This window comes from Numida meleagris, chromosome 3 (assembly GCF_002078875.1).
Source record: "Numida meleagris isolate 19003 breed g44 Domestic line chromosome 3, NumMel1.0, whole genome shotgun sequence".
Classification (NCBI taxonomy): Eukaryota; Metazoa; Chordata; class Aves; order Galliformes; family Numididae; genus Numida; species Numida meleagris.
Window position 1 is genome coordinate 39,413,304 of NC_034411.1, and position 25,944 is coordinate 39,439,247.

At 36.0% G+C, this 25,944-nt stretch overlaps 1 protein-coding gene across 2 annotated transcripts in view; it reads left to right on the plus strand.

The window, feature by feature from the left end:
- Positions 1 to 25,944, plus strand: part of SIPA1L2 (signal induced proliferation associated 1 like 2) — a 145,351-nt gene that overhangs the window by 86,794 nt on the left and 32,613 nt on the right. For both annotated transcript variants that reach the window (XM_021391453.1, XM_021391454.1), the window contains exons 10-14: positions 3,769 to 4,043; positions 19,689 to 19,946; positions 23,358 to 23,441; positions 24,990 to 25,090; positions 25,496 to 25,599. In XM_021391453.1, coding sequence (XP_021247128.1) covers positions 3,769 to 4,043; positions 19,689 to 19,946; positions 23,358 to 23,441; positions 24,990 to 25,090; positions 25,496 to 25,599 — 822 coding nt within the window. The remainder of the gene's footprint in view (positions 1 to 3,768; positions 4,044 to 19,688; positions 19,947 to 23,357; positions 23,442 to 24,989; positions 25,091 to 25,495; positions 25,600 to 25,944) is intronic.

Here is a 25,944-nt window from a genome sequence, read left to right on the forward strand (position 1 = left end):
GATGATTAAATCTTTCCAGACCCCAGTAAAAACATTTCTTAAGTGTACTCAATGTGTTTCATTCAGTGGTTTTTAGAACTGAGATTGTCAAAGTAATAACTTGACTGTCTGACTTTAAATTATCCAAATGAATAGGATGTCTCTCTGAATATCTATATTAAGCAAAGAAGTGAAAAGCTGTGAACTGTGATTTTGGTTTGAACCAGAAGTATGAGTTCTGACCAAAAAGAAAGAGCTGGGATTTTTCAGTCTCAGTCAGTGTGTACTGGAGATACACATACTATAGATGAACTTGGCACACTTGTCCTTTAAGGCAGAAAAGCAGTGGATCTGAACTCTAGGATAATAGAGGAAAGCAGAGAGAGAGATCAAATGAAAACCCTGAATGGATCTTTGGACATCAATTTGAGTAGACAAAGGCTCATTAGAAGCCCCTATGCTCTTTGCCTCCTTCATAGGATTTAGGAGTTCTGTCTTTCAATTTTAACTGTATTAAGTGTATTCAGAGAAGCCATCTCTTCCTTCAGGCACAGCCACTTGTTTAGAGAAACAGCAGACAAGTAAACAGGAAGACCTGCTTTCAAGTGGAGCAGTACCGTGTTTTATGAGACATTGCTATGTATAATGCCATGCCACGTTTTAGGGGACATGCTTGTGGGGAACTTGATCTCCTGGAAATCTTTTATAACCTTTGTAAAGGACTTGTTGAATCTATAGCAGTAATGATCATTTTCCATCTCTTAACCTTCCAAATATTTAACTAATTTGAAGAAGATTCCGAATGGTCTGAGTTGAGAAAGTCCATATACTTTGGCTGTTGCATTTGTTGTGCAGTACTCTGTAATTGGGATGTAGCAACAAAGAGGTGTCTGCTCCCCCAACATCGTACTGTGTGCTTTTGAGAGAATAAAATTTGCTGCATCAGCAGGGCTCCTGATTATAATAGCATGTTCTTCTTTTCACTGCATGACTAAATATTGCATATATTTCAGACATTTGTGACAGAAATGTACCGATAGTAATGAAGAGTTGAAACTTTTAATTTTCACTTATCTAGGCTATAAATTATGAAATGTTGTTGAAAATTAGCCTGGATTGAGGGTAAAGCTGAGAGCTGGAAAAAAGAGTTAAAGCTTAGTGTTTTCAGCCAGCTGAATAACTCCAATACTACATGCACAGTTATAAACACAACAGAAAGCTATATGTTTACAACAGAGGGCTTCTAAAACATACAAATAACTTATTACTGAATAATGACATAGGAAATAGATGTTGTATTTTTTCAATGGGAAGATCCAGAACGTGATTTAGTAAACAAACCCCTACAATATGTATTGGACATCTGAATAATGACTTCCACACTTTAACTTTGAAGCTGACACCCTCAGAAGGTTTATGAAGTCAATGTGCTACAGCTAACACAGCCTAAATTTGTCAGACAGTGATTCTCGGAATATCAAATCCTTGCAGAATCTCTCCAATGCTTCACAGATTGGTGAAGATTAGACCTTAATGAATGAGGGGATTATTACCTTGATTTTATCTTAGGTTGTCCAGCTCCCTCAGATCAGAAGCCTTACTGTAGCTCTTTTTTTTTTTTTTTTTTGGTGTGTATAAGTTCTAATTTTTCCTAATAGATAATAGATATCTGTATAGAAAACACTCTGTAAAGCTAATACTGCTAGTGCTTTGAAACTTAATAAGTTTCAATGCTAACTTTCAGCTTTGCAGGCATAAGTTATACAAATGCTCCAGAGTTTTTCCCACCAACCATTGGATTGAAAAGGGAGGAAAGTTAAGTCTCCCATCATCCCTCACTCTAAAACAAATTGGGACAAAGATTTGTCTAAACAGGAAGTGTAAAAAGAAAGCTGTAAAGGTAACCTACGGCTTAATGTTTGCTTTAATTTCATTTGTTGATGTTGATGTGCTTTGATCATAGTTGCAACTGAAAAGGACAGTCTATTTGTTCATTCATTCCCTGCCTGCTACTCCTTTGGAATGTAACAAGAAGAAGAAAAACAAAAAACAAAACAAAACAAAAAAACAATAAAAGCAAAAAAATTTTGTTTTTCAGATGAATCGTATCTTTGCATAGCTGCCCAAGATCTAATGCAATGCAAGGGAAAGGTAACAAGGCGTTAGATCTGTTTAAACTTCCCATGAAATTGCATCTAGTCAAATCATCTGGCTCAGGTAGTGAAAGGAATGGTTCTGTGTCAGCTTTATCCAGTCACAGTGACATCTTGCTATCCATAGCTGTATTCCCACTCCCTCACTGTAAGACCCTGAATTAGGTTGGATCATGCTTTTGTAGGATGTACACAATAAGCTACTGAGCTACTGTCCCCAAATTCCGGCTCAAGTAGAAAATGGAGAGGGAGAAAGACTGTTCCAAAATATCCCTTTGAACTAAGCTCAAGATCTAAAAAACTTTTAAGATCTACCCTATGTAACTGAAATACAGACACCAGCCTCCTAACTTAACTACATTAAGTTAGATGCCAAAACTTGCATAATGTGTGTGCCTTTGTAATGCACACTAAAATAAATTGTAAACAGTGTACATCAGTGGAACAAGGCATGCTCTTCATGCAGTATGACCTTGAGGTATTTGAGAAACATTTCAATATTGTACTGAAGGGCGTGGTTTAGTGGGAAATATTGGTTATAGGTGGACAGTTGACTGGATGATCTTGAAGGTCTTTTCCAACCTTGATGATTCTATGATTCTATGCTCTGACAGTGGTTACATTTTTGCTGTAATTGTACTAATGGAGCTAAGATGCATAGATGCATACTGGTTTTGTGACAGAGAGGAATGTTAGAGAAACTCATGAATTTAGCTTGCAAGTTGAACTAGGATTTGGTGTCTTGAATCTGGCGAAGTATCTCAGCATACAGACCGTTGTAAGATCATGGTTCACTGAGGAAAAACCATCACAGATTCGTTACATTCTATATAAAAATGAGCGGATGTGAGCACAGTGAGACAGGAGGTAATGCGTTTCAGTAGCAGTGACAGTGGGTCACCTCAACTGGTACTAATTTGTTACAAGCACAGCATGCAGTTTCCTGTTCATCACATATGTAAATCTGTAGCTAATGGTGGTAACTATGTTGAAAAACAGTTTTTTGTAGCTGAGATTTTACTCTATCAAATAATGTTATTGTGCTCTTTGTGTCCGTTGTAGTTTCCATAGAAATAAAATAGGAGGCATTACTTTTGGAGTGACCTACGTATTTAAGATCTTTAATGTCAACTGGGTATTAGGGAATAAGTCTTACAAGGAGTGGCTGAGTGAACTGAGGTTGTTTAGTTTAAAAGAAAGAAGGCTCAGAGGAGACATTATTGCTCTCTATAACTATGTGAAATGGGGTTGTTACAAGGTGGGGGTTGGTTTCTTCTCCCAAACAACAAGCGACAGGACAAGAGGAAATGGTTCAAGTTGCACCAAGGGAGGTTTAGGTTGGGTATTACAAGATATTTCTTCATTGAAGGGGTTGTGAAGCATTGGAACAGGCTGCTCAGGAAGTAGTTGTGTCGCCATCCCTGAAGGTATTTAAAAGATGTGTAGATCTTATGCTTAGGGACATGGTTTAATAGTAGACTTGGCAGCGCTAGGGTAATGGTTGGACTTAATGATCTTAGAGGTCTTCCCCAACCAAAATGATTCAGTGAGCAATACGTGGCTTTATACTGCTTCAAAAGTGATATGTCTGTGTGTTCGAAGAAATGAATGTCCTAACAATTTGATACCTTTTTAGATAGTGACCAGAGGATGTGAAACTACGGAAATGACGCTTCGGAGGAATGGGTTAGGCCAGCTTGGATTCCATGTGAACTTTGAAGGAATAGTGGCTGATGTGGAGCCCTTTGGTTTTGCATGGAAGGCAGGCCTGAGGCAGGGGAGCCGCCTGGTTGAAATCTGTAAAGTGGCTGTGGCAACTTTGACTCATGAACAAATGATTGACCTTTTACGGACATCAGTAACTGTAAAAGTGGTGATTATTCAGCCACATGAGGATGGAGCACCTAGAAGGTAAGAAACAACAGTCCTCAATGTGATATTTGCATCTGTTTTGTTTTGTTTTTCCTCTGTCACTGCTTATGTGGTTCCTCTGGAAATAGATATTCATGTTTGATGATAATAATATTGAGACTCTTAAAGCAATCTTTTCCACAGAACACCTACTGGTTTGGAACAGAAGATAATTTGGGATAAGAAATTTAGAGGGAAGTTTACATTTTGCTTGAAAGAGCAAGAAGCAAACTTTGTTGCATAATGATTGAGCCATTATGAAAGCTTGTGTGACTCCTTTCCTTCCACGGGTTAATTTTAAATTTGACTACTAATTTTTGAAACATAGAATCCTCTGACAATTATAGCTTTTATTTCCTCTGAGTTTCTCTGACTCCTGAGTATGGAAAAGGATTGTTTTTTTTTTATTATTTTCTTGCACTGAAATTTTAGCAAAAGTAGAGAAATACTGGATTCTAGACATAAGCAGTACCAACTCTTAGACTCCTCATTTTCCACAGAAATGTAATTTATTCTTATTAAATGTTGGTTTGCATCAGTGAAGTAATCTGTTAAAGCAATTAAAAAAAAACCTTACTGAAGTATGAAAGAAATGGTCACACACATTCAGGAAAAGACTGTAGCAGATGCTAGTGTGGTGACTGTACAATTGTTCTCAGGGATGAAGTGCACTGTTCTTTTGTCAGTGTTCCTCTGTTTCTTCTGTGTCAAGTATGTTTTTCTCTTCTCTCTATTATGAATATTATTGAGGTAGATAAGAAGTAGGTAAAATATAAAACATTATAATAAAGACTTTTCTCACACACTTTTCCAGGTATTTTTAATTTGGCTTATTCTGAATGAGAACTGTACTAGAGTAAATTGAATTACTTGTCTACTTGTAAAAGGCCGTCTTTAAATCTCTTGTTGATCTTTAATTTAACAGAAAAAAACATTAGAGGTGTTGCTTTTGGCAAGACAACAATCCATGAAATTTTACACAGCATACGATTCTGTGAAGTTGGTGCCAGCTGTACATGAATACTGTTTAATTGGTGGCAATTATCCAAGTAGACATTGGCCTGATGAATGACACAAATGTACCCTTCCCTGCCTCAACCTGCACATTGAAGCATTGGGTTTCTTTCTAAAGTAAATGTCTGTGAATATAGAATACTATCGTTTTGCTTAGTTGGATAGAATTTGCAATTAAACATCTCTTTGCTTAGCTTTGCTGTTCTCACCATCTGCTTCTGGGTATGAATTTTCACTGGCTTGTTTGGTATACATTTCCAAGCTGTTTGCAGAATATAAGCTTAATGAGCTGATCCTATTATATTGAAGGTAAAGTGTGTATCTTATAGTCTCTGATGGAAAAATACATGCTGTATGAATTGTTTATATTTTAGTTACATTTTTAGAAATAAAACGTTAAAATTCCAAAGCAATATAAAATACGTGGCACTCTGTCTGTGTGTAGGAGGAGTGCCATGTACCTAAGGAGTGCCACCAAAATCTGCAAAAGCTGTTCTTGTTTATAAATTTTTTGCATTTTTGTCAACTATGTAACTAATTACTAAGGAAAATGATTTTTTTTAACTGTTTCTATTCTAAAATGTGAAGAACACAGAAGTATTTTTCAGTTCTTTTCAGCCTAATCTCTGCAGTATAAAATAGAAATCTTTATCAGAGCCTCTTTCTTCTCAAATACCAACTTCTCACTGAAACAGAAAGCCTCTCATTTCCCCCTATAACTCCCCAAAGCATATCAAGTGCTTTTGGTCACCTAGTTTGAAAAGCATCTGATAAACAGAAAGTTTTGAGCTTGCCTGCCCCAGATGTTTATAATATAAATAGAAAACGGTATAGATACTATCAAACAAGATGGACAGTTTCAGTTAGCAAATGTGACCTATGACACTGTGGGGTGAAAAGAAGGCCTCTGTACTTGGCACTGGTGAGGCTGCACTTTGAGTACATCCTTTGAGTAAAAGTCCAAAAACACTTTTTATCTAGCCACCCTCCACCATCATTCTATTGGAGGTGTTGAATAATGTCTTCAATGTGACTAAGATTACTTTTGATGGCAACTTATTTTCTGGATATATTAAAACTGTGCATTCCACGAAATCTTGACAACCATGATTATGCCTCAAGTAATAATATAAATAATCAATTTCCAGTCGATTTTGCAAAATGTCTTGTCACACTTGCTTCATTTCCTTATTAAGAGATGAAATAACTTTTGAAGTTCAATTCAATCCTTGTGCCAAAGCTCATATTACATGTGCCAACTGCCTGTAGTGATGTATCACCGATTCTGGGACCCCTATCAAACTTAACGCTAATCCTAATGGCTCCATGTGAGAGAATTAAGTGATGTGGATTACAAACATAATCTAGAGTATGTCTTGGAAACCTTTCCCTTGTAGCTGGATAAGGGAGGATGTTCGAATTATAATTGAATCATAATTCTACCAATTTTATAGGGGCCATCTGTAGATTTTTCTGGCATCTGAGTGTAATCAGTGGTTCCAATAAATAAAAAGCACCCCTTTTGCAGGATTAAATGTGCCCTGACGTAGGTTATATTCACTGTATAATTGCATGCCAGTTGTCTGTTCTTGATATTCACCTCTGCTTTATTACAGTCAACAAAGCTAAAACACATTTCCATTCATGACACATTTGCTACTCAAAAAGCTTAAGTCTCTGTAGTCAAATGTTCTCTGAGAAGACTAGCAAGGAGCTACTAACAATGATTTATTTTTTTGCTACAAAATATCTTTTGTTCATTTCTTTTAGTGTGAAACTATTTCAAATGTTGAAGTGCTTACAAATGAATGTCAGGGAACAGTTAGGAAAATGGAGGGAAAGTTTGCTCACTAAATGTATCTTAAGTAACGGAATACATCCTTCTACCTATAGTCTTGATAGGAGCTTGTGCAAAAGCAATTATGGGATAAGGCCTTCCAGTTGCTATCCTGTGGAGTTAATGAATTTGAAACAAAACTCCTACTATTTTCAGATTGCTCCAGCAATTAAATAATCATGAACAAATAGAGAAATTATAATTATTTACATGGCACCGAGCTGATATTTAGTTAGAAGGAAGAAATGGATATTTGAAAAATAAATTGTTTAAATTACAAAGCAGTACGAGAACAAACATGCTTGTCAGTATATTCAGATGTGAATAAATATCCTTGTCATATTTATTTCTATGATATACCTTTCCCTTCAGAATTGTTGATGTGTTCTTCTGTTGTCAATATTGCTGCAGCACAGTAGCTAGAATTATACAGAATTTAACAAGAGAATAACAATGTGCACTTCTAGTTTTCTTTCACCAGTGTTATTGCAGTAATGCTGAAGGACACTATCTCCTTAGTCAGTCAAATCCAATCAAGGAATTCAAGTACTTCTAAATCCATTTTAAACTCTAGACAGTTGCATTCAGTTAGAATCTTTCGTACTACATTGACCCTTATGTGCCTGACTTAAGCATTTTTTATATATAATTTAAGAAAAAATTTCTGGAAAGTTTAGAAAATGAATGAAACTGAAAGTAAAATTACCAGGGATGGATGAGAAGCAGTAGTCCAAGTAGAAACACTGTAGGAGAACTGGCAGTGGTAGTTTCCAGTTGTTTGTGAACAGCCTTTTTTTTTCCCGTGGTTGCTGGTAATTTTGAAAACTGAAATATTTTTGTACCTGTAACTAAAACTGCCTTGGAGCTGTTATTAAACACTACTGCATTTCTTTTGAGGTTATTTTCTTCTCTTGAACTTGGCAAACTTTTATGTGCAAAGTAAATGTAATGACCTTCGGTGTTTTCCAGTTCTGTTACTTGTTCTTAAATGGTTGTGATCTTATCAGACAATTGTGTTTTTAAGGCTTCTTTAAGTAACAAGCAACCAGCAGAGTATTGAATGTTTGGAAAAAAAAGAGTTTAAGAAGTGTGGAAGAGTTAACTTAGTAGAAGAGTTCAAATCTCAAGGGTTTTTTTTGCCATAAATTGGTGAGATAGTTTGTAGGCCGCTTTTTTTTGGTCCCTGGACTGAGTCCTTTTTGCACTAGAAGAAATCATTGTCTAAAACCAGACGGAAACTAAACTTTTCCTTGTACAGGCAAACATTTGAGTACATACAAATTCTAATAACCTGAGAAAGCTGCAAATATGTGTGAAATATAATTTGAAAGCTCTATTACTTATTCTATTATTATTTAGAGGTAACTGAGAGAACTATCACTAAGAAACTGTATTATAGCTTGCAGGAGTTAATCCTCTGTAACTAACAGCAGCATCAAAGTTGAAAATGCTTAACTTTCTGTCCTGTTAAATTACTGTATTTCTGTAGCATTGCTTGATTCAGGAAATGTGAGACATGCACAGTGATTTAGTCTGATGTATGGAGACTGTCAGAATTCTGATTAGCAGCAGAGATTTTAACCTTTGGCCATCATGTTTTAAGGGCAAACCCTAATAATGTGGTCAATGTCACAGTAAGACCTTCTATGTCTCCCCATCACTGTGTATTGTCTGCCACTCCTGCCTTTGAAAGGTAACAGCACCAGCAAACCACAGAGCTTAGACTTACGGAACAGGACAGCCCATACTGTCCACATACCAGGCCATAAAAAAAAGTGTTCTGTCGCTTCTCTAAATAAACAAAAGATCATGGTTTTGTACTGAAAAAAGGAAAAATACTTCCTTGTTTAAAAATAAAAAGTCACTTTTCTGTTGTTTCATTTTACTCAGTATAATTTCTAAAGAGAAGAATTTGTAAAGTTGACCTTTGCTTGTACTTACAATTTGCATTTTGAGATCTTTCCCTAAATCCATCATGACTGAGAAAGTAGGGATAAGTATACAGCATTGCTGTAATCCTTGGTGAGCTGAAACTTTATTCTACTAGCATCTTTTTCTACTTTGATTTGCATCAAAATAAGGGAAAATCTAGGCAGTACATATGAAACATATGGTCTCTGCCCAGGAATAATCTAACAAAAGGAGTATGAGATAAAATGGTACAAAATTGAAAGTAATTGTGCAGTGCTTATCGTGTTTCTGATCCAAGAAAAAAACATCTTTGGGTTTTCCTCACACTTTAGTGTGAGGAAACTCATAGCAGGAGTTATTTATAATTGCTGAAGTTTCATACAGTTATTGTAAGCAGGCAGAAAGAAGGGCAATGCTAACATACAAAGCTCTATGAAGAGATGTAAACTGGACTTTGAAATTCTGCTCTCTATTATTCAATGTGATTGAAAAAATCCTTTAGAAAACTACATGTTGTTTGCATTTTGAAACTTAATTTATTGCTCACTCAATTCTGGGTCAGCAGAGAATTTTTTGGTTTTAAATACCTTGGGGCATGTGTACCTACTATTATACAAAATATTTTTTAAGGATCCAGTATCGATATATCTGGGTTGGAATGTGCACCTTCTCTGCAGAAATTGTGGTTAATTTGATCTTTACTTCATTGAAAACTTTTTTTGTTTATGGGAACACAGAATAAATTAGGGATCCTCTGATCCATAAGGGATCTTGGGAATTATCTGGTTCAACCTTCTCAAAACAGTAACGGCAACGAGGTCAGTCCAGGTTATTGAGGGCTCTATCTAGTCATAGATTCAAAAACTCCAAGGGTGGAGACTACGTAACCGAGGAAACATGTTATACTTAATTTTCTTCCATGGGAGTCATTTGCATTTTATAAAGAAAAGTATTTGATATGTTTTAATTCATTTATTTTAACCACAAAGAATAGAGGAAAAATGTCAGTGTGTGAATATAGTATATAAATATTAAAAGCTCCACCTATATATTTGCAATTATATGTATCTATACAATATAACAATACAATCTATACAATATTGCATTCTTTGCAATAAGCTGATCTACTGGACATCTTTACTGTTTTTTTTTTTTGTGTTGAACTAAGACTTTTTCCTTAATTTAAAAAAAAAAAAAAAAACAGCAACTCAAGATAAAACTGTCTCCTACTGCTGATTTATATTATGCCCCTTTTTAGTTGGTTTGAAGCTTCCTCATATTATTATCATTTGGAAAGAATACTACAGTGTCTACCAGTATCAAACAGAGTTTTATCTCTACTGACAGATTATTTGCTAATTTGAAGCAACTTCTAGTTCCCCTCTTTTTACTCTTCATATGTTTGACAGGCTTATTGGTATAGCTAAATTTTAGAAGACATAGCCATTTAAGCTGAATGAGATATTTACAGTGCTAACTGTTGTTCCAATTGAGAGCAGAATTCTAACTCATGCAAGATGTTACGTTTGTTTACTTATCTTCTAAGGCAAGAATTGTATGCATTAAAAAAAGAAAAAAGAACAACAAAAAAACCCACCAACTTACTTAAAAGGAAATAATTTATGTTAGTATCTTTAGAACTGAGCTTTTACTTCAAGATAAAAGTGCATTAGCAAAAAAATTCCATGGTTAGGTGTTGAAATGATTATTATAAATAAATGACCTTTGTTTACATTTTGTAGGACTCAATAGGAAATTATTTCAGGTAAATTGTTTGCAAAATACTGCAATTGAATCACACCTCTATTACTGATTTTTGCTTAATAAAGATAATTTTTCTTTTCTCTTTTTTCTAAGTAAGCAAAGAACAACTGTATGCACAGATCAAATTTTCTCCTTTATACGACTTAGTCAGACTTACAAATTCACATAATGATGAAATGGTTGATGTTGGAAGTAATCTGTGGAGGTCATCTTATCCAGCCTCCCCTGCTCAAGTAGAGCCACCTAGAGTAGGTTGTGTATTCAGTTGAATATCTCAAGGGAAGGAGGTTTCACAACTTCTCTGAGCAACCTGACCTACTTCTCATTCACTATTCTCACTTCACTAGTAAAATTAATAAATATTAAAAAAAAAAGTGCCTCATGATGTTCAGAGGGAACCTTCTTTGTTTATTTTGAGCCCATTGCACCTAGGCACTACAGAAAAGTGTCTGTCCAATTTTCATCTTTCCATCAGGTATTCATATACACTGATCAAATTCCACCCTCTCCCCTAACCATTTGCCTTTTCTTTTCCAAGCTGAAAAGTCCTAGCTCACTTAGACTTTGCGTTTCCATTTGTTTAACTGAGGAGTTTCTTCTCTGCCCATTTCTTCAGCCTCTTGAGAATCCCTCTGAATGGCATCACAACCATCTGGGGTATCAAACACTCCTCCCAGTTTTGTATGACCAACAGAGTCTTTAAGCACATACTCAATCCCCTCATCTGGATCATTAATGAAGATGTTCAACAGGATTGGACTCAGTACTGAACCCTGGGGTTCACCACTAGTTCCTGTCATGTAGCTCAACCATACCACTGATCACATCTCTGAGTCTGACACTTTTCAGTCCACATGCATGCATCTGGCACATACTTTATGTATGTACTGTAGCTGATAGAAGCTCAGGGCTTCAAATTGTTCAATTGGTCTTTCAGTCAAAGTAAAATAGACTTATGCATAACCATTTAGAGTACGCTTGAGGGACTTTTATCTTTCTCTATTGGATGTACAGTCAGTCTGTCATTTTTCTTTTGTAAAAGAGGAATGGGTGAAAGTTTCACATAGCAAAGTTTAAAATGCACCTTCAGAACTGTGTTTCACTGAGCTGATCTTAAGATTGGTATACTATCAGTCTAGATGATTGCTATGCTGTGTGCAATTGCTGAGATTTGTTGATGGCTTTGTAGTCATCTGTAGTTCAGTGTCTTTATTCTGTCTCAAAGAATTCAGGAGACATTAATTGAAAGTCTTTTCGCTGCTGTGGGAAACTGCTTTGAAAAATACTGTTGATCCTCCCACTGAAGTAAAGAATCAAAAATGTCAAAGGACTCTTGACAAGCTTGAAATCTGAAGTTTGGAAAAATCAGCTGCCCCCCACATCTGACTGATGAAGGGGTGTATGTGGATGTGCTTTGCAGTTCAGTCTGTTAAATCTCCTTTCCTACCTTTTTTTTTTTAACTGAGATTCCAAAGATGCTATTTCTTACCTAGAAAGATATTTTAGTGCATGAAGTTGTTGTGTTGAGTTTTCATTATTGAGTCAATTCAACACATTATTATTCATTAAAGAAGCTAAGTTTGTAAGTCATTCAATGGCTTATCTGTGAAGCTGAACTTTGTGTTTGCCACTTTATTATAGATTCAATTGATTAAATCATAGAATGACTTAGGTTGGAGGGGACTTTAAAGATCATCTAGTTCCAACCCAATTCCATGGGTGGGTTTGCCAGCCACTAGATTAGGCTGCCCAGGGTCCCATCCTGCCTGGCCTTGACATAGTACTCCATCCAGATGGAGCCTCACAAGGGTAGACTGGAGGGGAACAATCACATTCCTCTCCCTGCTGGTACCCTCCTCTTCTGATACAGCCTAGAATACTGTTGGCCTTCCAGACTGCAAGAACATGCTGCTGGCTTATGCCCAGGTTTTCATCCATCAGCACCCCTAAGTCCTTCTCCACAGAGCTGTTCTCAATGAGTTCTTTTCCCAGTCTGTACTCATGTCTGGGATTGCCTTGATGCAAGTGCAACACCTTGCATTTGGCCTTGTTAAACCTCATTAGATTCTTATGTGCCCACTTTTCGAGCATATTCAGGTCCCTCTGGATGGCATCCCTTCCTTCTATTGTGTCAACTGCACCACTCAGCTTGGTGTCATTGGCAAACTTGCTGAGGGTGCACTCAATTGCACTATCCAAGCCACTGATAAAGATGTTGAAAGAGTACCAGTCCCAGGTTGGACCCCTTGGGAACAGCACTTATGACTGGCCTCCACCTGGATATAGAGCCATTGACCACAGCCCTCTAGCTATGACCATCCAACCAATAATTTATCCACCTAATTCATCTCTCTCCAATTTAGAGATGAGGATGTGGTGTGGTACCATGTCAAAGGCCTTGCACAAGTCCAGGTAGATGACATCAATTGCCCTCCCTTTGTCCACTGACAATGTCACTCCATCATAGAAAGCCACCAGATTGGTGAGGCACATTCTGCCCTTGGTGAAGCCGTTCTGGCTGTCTCAGATCACCTCCACATCTCATGTGTACCTTAACACCTTTTCTAGGAGGACCCACTCCTTGATCCTCCCAGGCACAGAGGTGAGGCTCACCAGCCTGTAGTTCCTTGGGTCCTCTTTCTCGTGAAAGTGGGAGCAATGTTTCCCTTTTTCCAGTCACTGGGGACTTCACCTGACAGCCACGATTTTTCAAATATGATGGAGAATTGCTTGGCAACCGCATCAACCCATTCCTTCAGAACCCTGAGATGCATGAAATCTGGCGTCATAGTCTTATACACGTTCAATGTCATGACTTGGTCTTGGACTTGCTCTGCTCTTACAATGGGAGGAATTTTGCTCCCTGACCCCTGCTTAGTACTTCAGGTACACAAGAGGTGTGAGAAGCCTGGCTGACCATGAAGACTGAGGCAAAGAATTTAAGTACCTCAGCCTTCTCCATGTCTGAGTAGGCCAGCTCTTTTTTTCATTTATCAGAGGGGATACATGCTCCTTTGCCTGTCTCTTCTGCCCAGTGTATCTAAAGAATCCCTTCTTGTTTTTTTTCATATCCCCCACCAAGTTCAATCCCATCTGTGCCTTGACTTTCCTGTCTTCATTCCTGCATATCTGGACAGCATCCCTAAATTCTTTGCAGGCCACCCATCCCCACTTCCACTGCTGATACTTCTCCTTTTTTTCCCTCATCCTGACCAGCAGGTCCTTGCTCAGCCATGCTGGTTTCCTGCCATGTCTGACTGATTTCTCATTCTGGGAGATGGAGAGATGTCTTGCTCTCAGAGAGGCATCCTGTCTCTCAACTATCTTAAAGATGATTTCATTCTGAACTCAGTTCTTTCAGAACTCAAAACATCAGGTCTCTACTTGGTTTGTCATTTATTCTCTTTGTTACTTACCATTTCCATTTCTTAATCTGGAGCATAATATAAATTCTTCATTCTAGATGTTGGTTTTCCCAATCCTGCGTTTTCCAAGTCTTCTTACAGACTTCTGGTTGATTTTGAAAGTGTTTCTCTTTGATGTCACAAAAATCTATTCTATTTGTTTTCCCAGTGATTCTTACTTCTTGCCAGTAGCTTCTCAAGCCTTTATCTCCTGTAATTATTATCTTTTGATGTGTTTGTCTTCTTATTCTCTGGGAATTGGAAATGTGTCTTGCTCCTCTTGAGTACTACTCTCCATCAGTGGAGACAGCAAGAATTGTTATTGCCTCACAGATCGCTCAGCTAAGTCAAACACCATGGTGGCTTTGTGTTTTTTTCTCCCTTTTTTTATTTCCTGACTAGTTCCTTTTATCCAATTCGTGTGTCCTGTCTGTATTCCTCCTGTCCTTTTCATACAACAGTGTGGTCATGGAGGCTTTTCAGAAGCTTTAAAATTGTTTGTCAGCTTGCTAATGCCAAGATTCTGTAACAAACATTGAAGGACAACAGAGGTATTTTCATAAAGGAGAGAATGTCAGCCTCAGCTCTTCAGGGAAGGATCTGCTAGATAGTTATTATTCCTCTAAAACCAGGAGAGAAAAACTGGGAGCAGCCTTATGACCTGAGCTTGCCATAAGCAGCTGTGTACATCTGTTGTGCAAAGAAATTGTTTTAAACTAAAACTCATTTAATATTTTTCAAATTACATTTTGTCCTTCTTTGACGTGAGTCTCTTGTTAATAGACTTCTTAGATGTCATAACTTGGGAGTGTTTTTCATTACATTTTTGACCAAATAAATTGTCTTAGGCTGTTTGGATTTTATCCAATGTCTTGAGCTTGCTCTGTAGTTGATATAGAGAGTCAATGGAGTTCAGGGGTTACCTCTAGGAGGTACTTCAGGGAGTCACAGAAAGGAATGCATGTATATCTTACTTAATTGCACAGCAAGTCTAAGAAAAACTAAGCTAATAAATTCTCCTTTTTAATCAAATTCCTACAATTATATGAAATTAATCAGTTTTATCATGTGGATTTAATAGATTGCGTGGTGGGTTCTCATTGTGACACCTTGTGAGAATTGCTATAGAGTAAGAACAAACATACATAGTAATAGAAGAGATTACTTTCAAAGTTTGAGTTAGAAAAATGCAATTAGTTACTGTACTGCTACACATAGATAATGGCTCTTTTTTAAGCAAGATTATGTGTTTTGATTTGAAATATTGATAGCAAGGGAAACTTTGTTAGTGCTATAAAATTGGTGAATGCCAACGAGTACCTTTATATCCCTACATCCCCACATCCCCCTTAGTAGTTTGTGACATGTTGAGCTAATGTTAAATCGTAACCAGTTATTCCAGTTTTGTTGTTATGCTAACAAATCATTTGAGGATGAGTGAAATCTGTAAGTTAAAAATCATGTTTTTGTCAGCTCTTAGCACCCTCAAATGCCATCGACGTGTTAAAATAACTTTAACCTAAAATCAGTTTTTTCAAACAGTTAAACTGATGTCTGCATGGTAGCTTTACCAGAACAAGCAATGCTTTTTGCATCCTTTCATCTCTAGACTTTCATAACCTTGGAAATTGAGCACAACATTTTCCTTATATGTATTTGTGGAGCCCAATAATATAACTTTTAAATAAATTTTAAGATCTTCAAGATAAAGATCTATATTTACATATTCTTTAAAGTGAATTTTAAACGTTAAAAAAAATTAAATATATTTTGCAGTACCAGCTCAAATTTGTAATCTTTATCCAGTGGAATAAGTTGTGATTTTATAAATAGAAGTTAGATAATGGTCCAACTAAGTATTTAATAGGAAATTGCATTTAATTTCATCAGTTATTTTTCATACAAGATTAACAGTTCCGCAGCAAAATAAATAAATAAATAAAATGAATCCCTATTAGATTGCAGACATGAAATAATTTATTCTTGTTGTTTCTGATCTATAGAGTTACAGTTATGATCTTATATAGCCCAGTAAACTGCCTTTTTCTTTTTTTCTTTTTTTTTTTTTGGTCAGAAACAGTATCCTCTATCATTTTGTCATTTGTCCTTTAGAGGAATATATTTTAGTGCAGTAAACATGCTCATCTAAAAACACTGAAATTATTTTTTTTCATGGAGAGCTTGTTGGCTGCTCTTATATCATGCCACAAGGATTTGGTTAGCAAGCTAGGTCAAACTAATAGTAGTAACAATCTATTTTGCTTTCAGAGCCCATGGTTATTCTTACAGCATTTTAAATACCCCCTAATTAATAAGGGATATAATGATGGTTGCCTTTTCCAGTTACTAAGACAAACTGTGAAATCAGTATCCTAATAATTAAAGTTGAGGAGGGGATGTTTTGTTTCTAGCACTTAAGATTTATGGTAATGAAGAAATGAGTGAAATAATAGCAGAAATCAGCAGAGGAATGATTGAAATAGTAGCCTACTTAATTGTTGAACTTCCTATTCAAATAATGAATATGACTGCCTGAAAAATCACACAGCATGCTGAACTAATATTAAAATTGCTATATCATCTGCACATTCTTTGTTCTGTTTGTTTTGTATATAAGGTTTTATGAAAGTCTTTAATTGAATAATCAATCTTACGTAATTTTTTTTCTTTAAGAACCTTCTGTGTTCACATAACATGGCCCTGAATTGGAAATGAATCAAGGTTGCGCTGCTAGAGGCTATTGTGTCTCATTTGTTGCACGTAGTGAATAATATGGGAAATCTTATGAAGAAAAAGATGGTTTGGGGATATAAGCAGTTGAATATTACGCTGGAGAAGTTCATTCTATGTATGCTTCTCCAGTATAAATGTTTGTGCAATTCTATGTAATTTGCTTAACTTGACTTTACCACAAGGTTCATCATTCTAGGAGCCCAGTATGTGCGCTCCGTGACTTTTCAGAAGTGTGAAACAATTTTTAAAATATTCATAAATGAAGTAGTTTTAAGTGGTAGTCTGAATAAATGTGACATTCATGCAGGGGAAATGAGAGTGGCTATTAGATGTATCAAATTGATCTTCTGAAATTAATTGATGATTTTATAACAATGGTTTCTCTGTAGCTCCATTTCTTGTCTGTGGTAGGAGACTGTTACGATCTTCTTACCTCCACAAGTAAGCTAAAAGCAGAAAACCATTCTCTGATGCTCTGTGATAAGAGAAGCTGGAAAGAAATGAGTTTTATATCCAGTAAAACTATGCAGCTATCAAATAATTTCTCAACGTAGATCAGTGCAGAAATGCAACTGAATATCTGACACATTCAATCATAATGATAATTAGCTATTGAGCAGCATCTCTTCAGTGAATTCTGATCTTTGTATGCATGCAATGTGATAAAGAACTCTATGCTAAGAGCAAAATACTAGGTATATTGTTTCACTCCATTGACAGAAGGAGGATTAAATAAAGTGCATGCAAAATTAATTTTGAGATTTCTTACATTCTGAGTTCTTAAGCTTGCAAAAATAATGCTCTTTTAATGTCCAGTTTTAGCGTGATCCTTTAGATTTTGTTCAAAGTAAAGTAACACAAGAAATTCTATGTGAAACTACCTCATCAGAGTTTACACATCAAATTTTACTGTTGGGTTTAATACTCTTGGGGTTTATTTGTTTGTTTGTTTTTGTTTTTTAACCACAGAATAACGTTGAAAAAAAAGGAATTCTGAGTTCTGTTTCAGAGTATTCTAGTAACACTTCTTTATCTCATCTTGACCACAGCATCTTTGCCCTGCACTAGCTACTAATATATACCCTCAGTGCTTTATCCTCTGTATTATGACTGTAATTTTTTCTTTACCTGTTTCAGGGACTGAGGTTTTATGCTACATGATAAACACTTCTCCTATTCCAGTACCATAAAATTCAGCAGCCAGAAGCATTCGGTGGTTTACACTGGGTAGATACAGAATACGTGGAGGGCAATTGTTACAGTTACACACATCTTCTTTTCAACAACCTTGAATAATATCATTAGCATTTTTATAATACCGTATTTTTATCTGCTTACTGAAACAATGGGAGTGAATATATTACTTTAAGGTTTTGTTCAAAAGACTTGAGGGCCAGTATCTGTATGAATCTGTACTGTGTGTTTATGTTGTCATTTGTCCCAAAGTATTTTCAGGGTTAAGACTGTAAATGCTTTATAAACATTCTATTACAATTTTATCTAGGTGTTTTTAATTTAGTCAGAAATGATGAACGTTGAGTTTTCAACAAAAGCAAAGTTTGATTAAGCCTAAGCTCGAGGACAGAGTAGTGAATTTTGACTGTTTCTCGCTTTAATTTGGTGTGTGGCAATAGAATTTTTCAGGGTGTTCACAGAATTAAATTAGTACATGCTGTCTATCAAGCAGAGAAATAATGGGTACTATATATGAGAATCTAAGATGTAACTGCAGTGGTAACTGTTTAGTCTCTGTTAATGAACTGGTAAAACAATTATTGTTAATACAAGTCCAGCTTGAGTCTGCAGAAAATACCCCAGTGGCAGACTGATCTTTTGGACAACACTGTCACTAATGTTATCTGAGCTTAAGCTTTCTGGGAATGCTAGTAGTATTTAATCACACTGTAAGATTCAAGCCAAAGTTATAAGCTCTCTGACTCGTCTCTTTCTTCTGCTTCACCGTTTGTCTTCTCAGCATGGAGACACCCAGAGAGATATTAGGAAGTACTGTTTAGAAATAAATGGAAAAAATTATTTATATACCACTTAATCATTGACATCACAGTGCAGTCAGTGGGAGCAGGACAGATTATAAAGGATAGTTCTCAATACCACTAAGAAATGTCTAGATTGCTGGGAAGCAACAGACACGTTTTGTAGTTTCAGATATGCAAATTTTATATTAAGAAATTGTTTCAATTTATGAAATTTAAACAAACCAAAGCTTTTATTGAAGAACTTGATGTTTGCTGATTTCTGAATGCTTTATTTCTACTATTTCTTATTATGTGAAACTCAAATTATGGAATCATAGAATGGCTTGGGTTGGAAGGGACCTTAAAGATCATTTAGTTCCATCTCCCTGTTGAGGGCGGGGCTGCCACCCCCCAGCTCAGGCTGCCCAGGGCCCCATCCAACCTGGCCTTGAGCACCTCCAGGGATGGGGCACCCACAGCCACTCTGGGCAGCCTGTGCCAGTGCCTCACCACCCGCTGAGTAAAGAATTTCCTCCTAATATCTAGCCTAAATCTCCCCTCTTTTAGTTTAAAGCCATTCGACCTTGCCCTATCACTATCACACTCTGAAAAAGTTGATCTCCCTCCTGTTTGTAAGCTCCCCTCAAGTACTAGAAGGCCACAGCGAGGTCTCCCCACAGCCTTCTCTTCTCCAGGCCAAAAAAGCCCAGCTCCCTCAGCCTGTCTTCATAGAAGAGGTGCTCTTGCTTCACATAAATTTATAAAAGCTTAATATTTTCTTCTTTTTGAAAAGTAAGGAGAGAGATCAAAACTTTTGAGCACATGAGAGCGAATGACATGTTTCCCATCTGGTTGGCATGATAGCTTTGAAGCATGCAAAGGGCAGCATAACGCTATATGAACACCTTTAGGCACTCAGAAAAAAAGCCACGTATATATATGACTGCAAGATTGCTTTTTCTGTACCCTCCAGTGAGTCTGATCATCATTTTTGTTCGTCCAACAGGGGTTGTTCAGAACTTTGTCGTATACCCATGGTGGAATACAAACTTGACAGTGAAGGCACCCCATGTGAGTATAAAACCCCTTTCAGAAGAAATACCACTTGGCATCGGGTGCCGACTCCCGCTGGGCAGCCTCTCTCTCGTGCCTCTCCAATCCTAGGAACATCTGACAGACTGCAGTGCCAGCAGCTTCTCCAGCAGGCTCAGACAGCCATTCCTCGCAGCACTTCTTTTGATAGAAAACTGCCAGATGGTGCAAGGTAGTATACCTTTAATGCCTCTCGTTTTCCTAATATGCCTTAGATATCTCTGTTCCCTAGAACTTTGGTGTACTTGATTTTAAACACCTTTTGAACATTCATGTAATTTTGTTCAGCTTCAACGATAATTTTAATTCTGAGGTTGTATGAGAGGGAATTAATTGATTATAGTTCATTCTATGTGAAACAAGTGACTTCTGTTGTTCATGATGAAAGTGTACTGTAAGAGGATCCTACTGATGAGGACACCTACCTTTCCCTTCAGTCCCAAATCAATAAAGTGGGAAACTGTAGTTACTTTTTGATCTAAACAATGTCCTGTCCTCTACCTTTTGGGAGCCTCTTTAAGCAAATAATAAATGTAAATAAAATGAACCCATCCCTTTAAAAATGAATTATTTAATCTCATTACCACACTATTTGCATAGTTTCAAAGGATTGTGTAACTCATTACTAGTCCTTATGCTTTGCCTTGCTTTTAATTAAACAAAGCAGAGCTTGCAATTTGAATATATAATGCATCTTAGATGATGGGATGGTATCTTTAAATCTTAGCTCCATTCTAATTTCATTGTAATCGTAAGAAAACAATTTCTTTTTAAAAATTGTTAATACGTACATCCTTAATAATTTAGGAAAACCATAGGTTTTTGAACTCTCCGTCCCTTATTGTTTGCAATTATTTTTGCTTATGTCCTTTTATCTGGAGTGATGTAGTTATAATCTTCAAGGAAAAAATATTACATGTTGGGAATAGCTAATTTATATAAAAACCTCAAGTACAATTCTTATACAGCTTTAAAATTTTTGGCTGAAGTCATTAAACATTGTTATTACTGTCTACCTTATTTAGCAGAAAAGAATAAGTGCTTTTTTAGATTGTTTGAAATGTAAACAGGTGATAGTAAAACATTTTTGAAAATATATCTGTCTCAAGGTCCGGAGAAGGCATACTGTCAGTTTAGATCATTTACTTCTCATCTCCCGGTAGAACTATATTTCTGTAACCATGTATATATACTTGAGCTTTTACTGATGTCTCATTACAGAAATTTTTGGTAAAATCTAGCATAAGGGGAAAATACATTGAGTGTCCACAAATACATCAGGTTTTATGGGTATTTGTTAAGCATACTAAATGCTTATGAATAGGAAAAGAATGAAAGGTTTCTGAAATGCTACTCATTTCCAAAACATGTTCACACACATAAATTTTAATTCTTGCTCTCCACAAAGCACATAAAAAGCTCAGAAGACAGAGGCTATCTCTTCTCATGAAGACATCCCTAGATCACTTAAACAAATAAAGTGCAATGCAAGAGTGCTATTTTGGGGAAGACATGATACAGAGTATAAATAGTGAAAAGGGAGAAAAATGATCAGCTGTGATATGTGGGTCCTGAAACATGAAATATTCCTAATTGGCAAGGTCTTTCCATGTAGGAAGAGGCATAGTTAATAGCTTGACAGAGAGATGTGCTTAAAACAAGAGTTTGAAGTAAGGTTGATTAGTACTTACGGTCTTGTAAATGTGAAAATGTGCACTCAGATTAGAAAAATGAAAAAGAGTTTTTAGAGCGTTGGAGAGGCAATACCAATTTAGACAAATTGAAGAGGATTTAAGGCAGGGAAAAGTAGGTTGATAAAAGAAGGATGTTATCACAACTGATCTGGAAATGAGCTAAGATTGAAGTGAGTGATAAAGGGAGTCCTTTTAGAGATAAAAAAGAGGAAGAAACAACAGAAATGCTTATAGATCAAGCAAAAGACTTTAAAAGGCTACCTGTAGCAAAAGACATCAGCAGCAACAGTTTAACTGCTGTGACGTGTAACAAGTTAGGTGCCTAGACCCAAGATGAAATTAAAAACTGGGAGCTAAACACCTGTACTCCTAGATCACCTCCTGAGGAGAGTTCTTAGAGAAGACAATTTAAATGTTTTTGTGTTGAGCAAGGTATTTCCTGTAATTCGTCCTTGAGAAGTACACAGATATTTTTGAACTCTATTTCTGCTTTTACAATTTCCCTGATTCTGTGACAGCTTCTCCTAATTAGTGCTAAAAAGTGAAGTTTCAGTTGTACTCACTTTTCTGGCTTTTCACACCAAGAAGATTCTGTGTACTTTAGTCTTCAAGTCACAGTGGTAGATCAGCGTTTTCTTTCACCCGGAGTCCAGAATCCATTCCAAGCATCAAACAAACGCAACTGTTCTGTGAAGGAACTGTGCAAGGCATCCACAGAATACATTTCTGTGGTTCTGATTTTGTCATCAGTTTTTGTTTAGTAGGCTAAAGATTAGACACTTGTCTGGGAAATAGGTTTGAGATCTAGACATTTGTCTGTACAAGCCAATATCCTAGTTTTGAGGACAGCATCCTAAGTATTAGTCTGGAGGCTAGAATGTATGGGATGATAATTTACCCTTTCTTTAAAGCTCATTCATTTAAGCTGTACAAGAAGTGCCAAGTTCTTGGCAATAAGAGGAAAGAACACACAACTGAAACTCAGCTGTAGCCTGTAGACTAATTCACTTGACTGCAAAAGGCTTAGTCCTGTCAATGCTTATCGGAATAGGGCATGCTGAAGAATTAGACGCTACACCATCTACGTTTATCATATGTGTGTTTGAGAGTTAGACAAAATATAATAGTGAATGTCTTTGAAATTTTCACGCTGAACTGTAAAGTTGCTTATTGAATTTCATGACCTTGGGAAAGTGTTGTCCTTAAATCTAAAACAACCTTTTTCCAAGTCTTCCCTGAATATATAAATTCATACCTACATATAGTCTTAAAAAAAAATGGAAATGAAAAAATGAAAAAAAAATGAAATTGCAGATTTATGGATTCATATGCACAGAAGTGAAGAGTTGGAGGCTGATCCAAAACAAATTTTGGCATTGCATTTCAGCTGCCCAGAAATCCGTGAAGATTACTTAGACATTGCTAAGACACGAGGCTCAAATGTTTAAATAAGAAGTAGAAAGTAATATTGTTCATTAAAAATATTTTATTGCTCTTCTTTAAGTATTAATAAAAACAAATAATAATTAAAAAGTGGTTGCACTCTAAATTTTTGTTGACAATTGGAATACATACAAAACCATAAAAAATTATAGCTAATACATCACAAGAGGTTCCTATGCATGAATTTAAAGGTCTAATCCACCTGCTCTGACTTTTGAGTAATCCTACTTGCTCAGGAGTAAAGATGGAAATACTTTATTAATCATTAAATAATGTATTTAGAAAATTCTTCACGTATAAATTCTGAAAAAGAATATACAATAAGTATTAATATCTTATCTGTATTATTTGTAAAAATGAATGTAAGTAAAAAAAAAGAAACAGTTCAACTCTGAAACTCTATGAATACCTCAGTGCATTGTTAATGACTATAGTCAACATTACAGAAGTTCTCCAAGCAACCAGTCTTCCTCCAGTGACCCAGGACCCAGTGGGAGCAGCCAATGGAGACAGCAAGTGGGATATGATGGGTATTGCTTTTGTTTTATTTTTCTAATCTTGCTCTATTTCCCATGCATCTTCTTTCTGAAATAAATTATATGTGAATGTTCCATATCATAGATTTATCTGGCAAATCTGTTAGTAAACTTGTAAGGCTCTTGAGGTTCACTGTAGTTTAATCTGTATGCTAATAAAATTTTGCTCATACTGCTTAACTCTTTAGGACCAAACTGTTATTTTACAATTTTGGTAAATACCAAACAATTCTTAGTTTTGCTTTCCCAGGAACGGGACAGAAATCAGCTGGTAACTCAGAACTAAAATTAAATAGTAATTTCTCCTCTTGTTTCACTGGAGGAGTACTTACTTTAAAAATGATCTTTATAGTCTTGTAAGATTTTATTTCCTACTGTTCTTGTTCCAGTTGCATCCGTTCCCTAGTGTCTCTCCTCCAAAAAAAGCAGCAATATTTCATAAGTATCTTCTCCCTTTAAGGCAATATATAGGTTTATTATGTTTGCATGTCTGTTAATCCCTTGGTGCTGAAAGCTTTAGAAATTAGTTATCTGTGAGTAACAGACCAATATACTGTTCAAGTTTTAAAAATATTATGTGAACAAATCTGTTCTCGATTAGTTTAAATGAATCACTTTGTTGTACAAATTTAGCTGACAATGCTTGTAAAATGTTGGTATATGGCAGTATTTAGATAGCATAATGTAAAGGCATTTGGCTTTTGGAAACTATCTGTAAGAAAAAATGTGAATGCTGAAAGCACCATCTTGACTATGCAAAACATTCCTTTGGCATAGCTGTTTGCATGTGCAGATGTAAATCTAATATCTTGGAGATTCCTCAGGGATTTTTGGATTATTCACTGAAATCTCTGACAGCTAAATAGGTGCAAATATTTAAAATAAAACTTTTTTTGACAGTATATATACCAAAATCTATCTGGTGTCATTTTACTGGCACAGAGATTACTAAAAGCAACTCTATTTTTATCGTGTTGCTTTATGAAATAATTTAATTTCTGCAATTTTTACAGTAGGATTTTTATTTGAGATTGTAATATTTGAAGAATCTCAAATAGTTCTAATTCTGAAGTGAGTGCAGACAATCATTCATAATGTTATGTAAAAATGAAGGAGCAAAGTATACAAAATATAAAGCAATTGATCTAGCAAACATGTTCTGAGTGTGAAATCGTGCTAAAAACAATTATTTTCTCTGGGGCTTAGTTTATAAAGCAGTTAAGTATGCATTACCATAGTTATCTTCTGAAAAATCCTTATTGGCTGTTGTAGCTCCAAGAATGCATTTCTTTCTAAAGCTCAAAGTCATCATGGTCTGTTCACACTTAAGACATAAGTGTGCTGTTGAGAAAATTATATGTAAATATGTCTATTCAGTGTTTGGAAATGTTACTATACTTGTTTGGTGGGAGAAATAATGACTGTTTAAACAAATCACTTTACAAAATATTTGCTTTGAAGAGTAGAAAATGTTGTTGTTTGTCATGTAAATAGTTTTCTAGAAAAAAACCAAACAGCTTAATTTTCTGCTTATGTTAAAAGGTGCCAGTCCCCTTTGCTTCATGAACACCAAGGTTCAGGCTCACTGGAGATTGAAGGAGGCAGAGAACGAGATGAAACTTTGGAAGGAACGAGACATTCTGGTAATAACAAATACATAATCTCAAAAATAAATGTTCTTTCTACTGTAGTACTTGCCAAAGTGCAACAACTTTCTGATGTAGCAGTTTTATACCCAAAAAGTGGTCATATGACAGGGAAAGCTGGAGCTGTTGCAGACAGTCCTAATAGAATATGGTGTGGGATATCTAGATATCCAAGCAAACTACTCCTGAACTTCAGAAAGTATCATGAATGATGAAAAAGAGGTTGAATTTCACTTTATTATCTTTGAAAAGGTAGATTTTAATAACTCTGCAAAGTTTCTCGTCTCTGATTCCAAAGAGTGTACAGGTTTGAAACGTGATGCTAAGCCATGTGCTCTTTTCTTTGTACAGTATACTCATCTTTTTAGCATTCAGAAATTAAAACACAATTATTTATGGCAGAAACCAAGTGGCATGCACCATCGACCAAAATCCTCAGCTCCTACAAAGACCGGGCTTTACAAAAAGATGGCAGTGGCAAGGAGTCGCCAAACAAACTTTCACATGTAAGTCTTTACTTCAGTGTCATTCAAAAAAAAAGAAAAGAGAGAGAGAGGATGTGGGTAGATTGGGAAGGAATCCACCCTGGGTTTAGAGAAATACACCGTAAAATTGCATTTGGGTAATTTACAAACAGCTCTTTGGGAGGCAGAGTATGCTCACTTGAATGAGAGGTGAATTGGGCATGATCAACTTGATTGTAAACCAAGAACCTCAAGAGGGCTTGGGACTGAGGCACACTCTGCTTATTGTTTACAGACTCATTTCTACTGGCTTGTTTAACTGTGAAGTATTTCTTGCATTAAAAAAAAAATTGTCATGATGTAGAGATACACATGTACTATATGCAC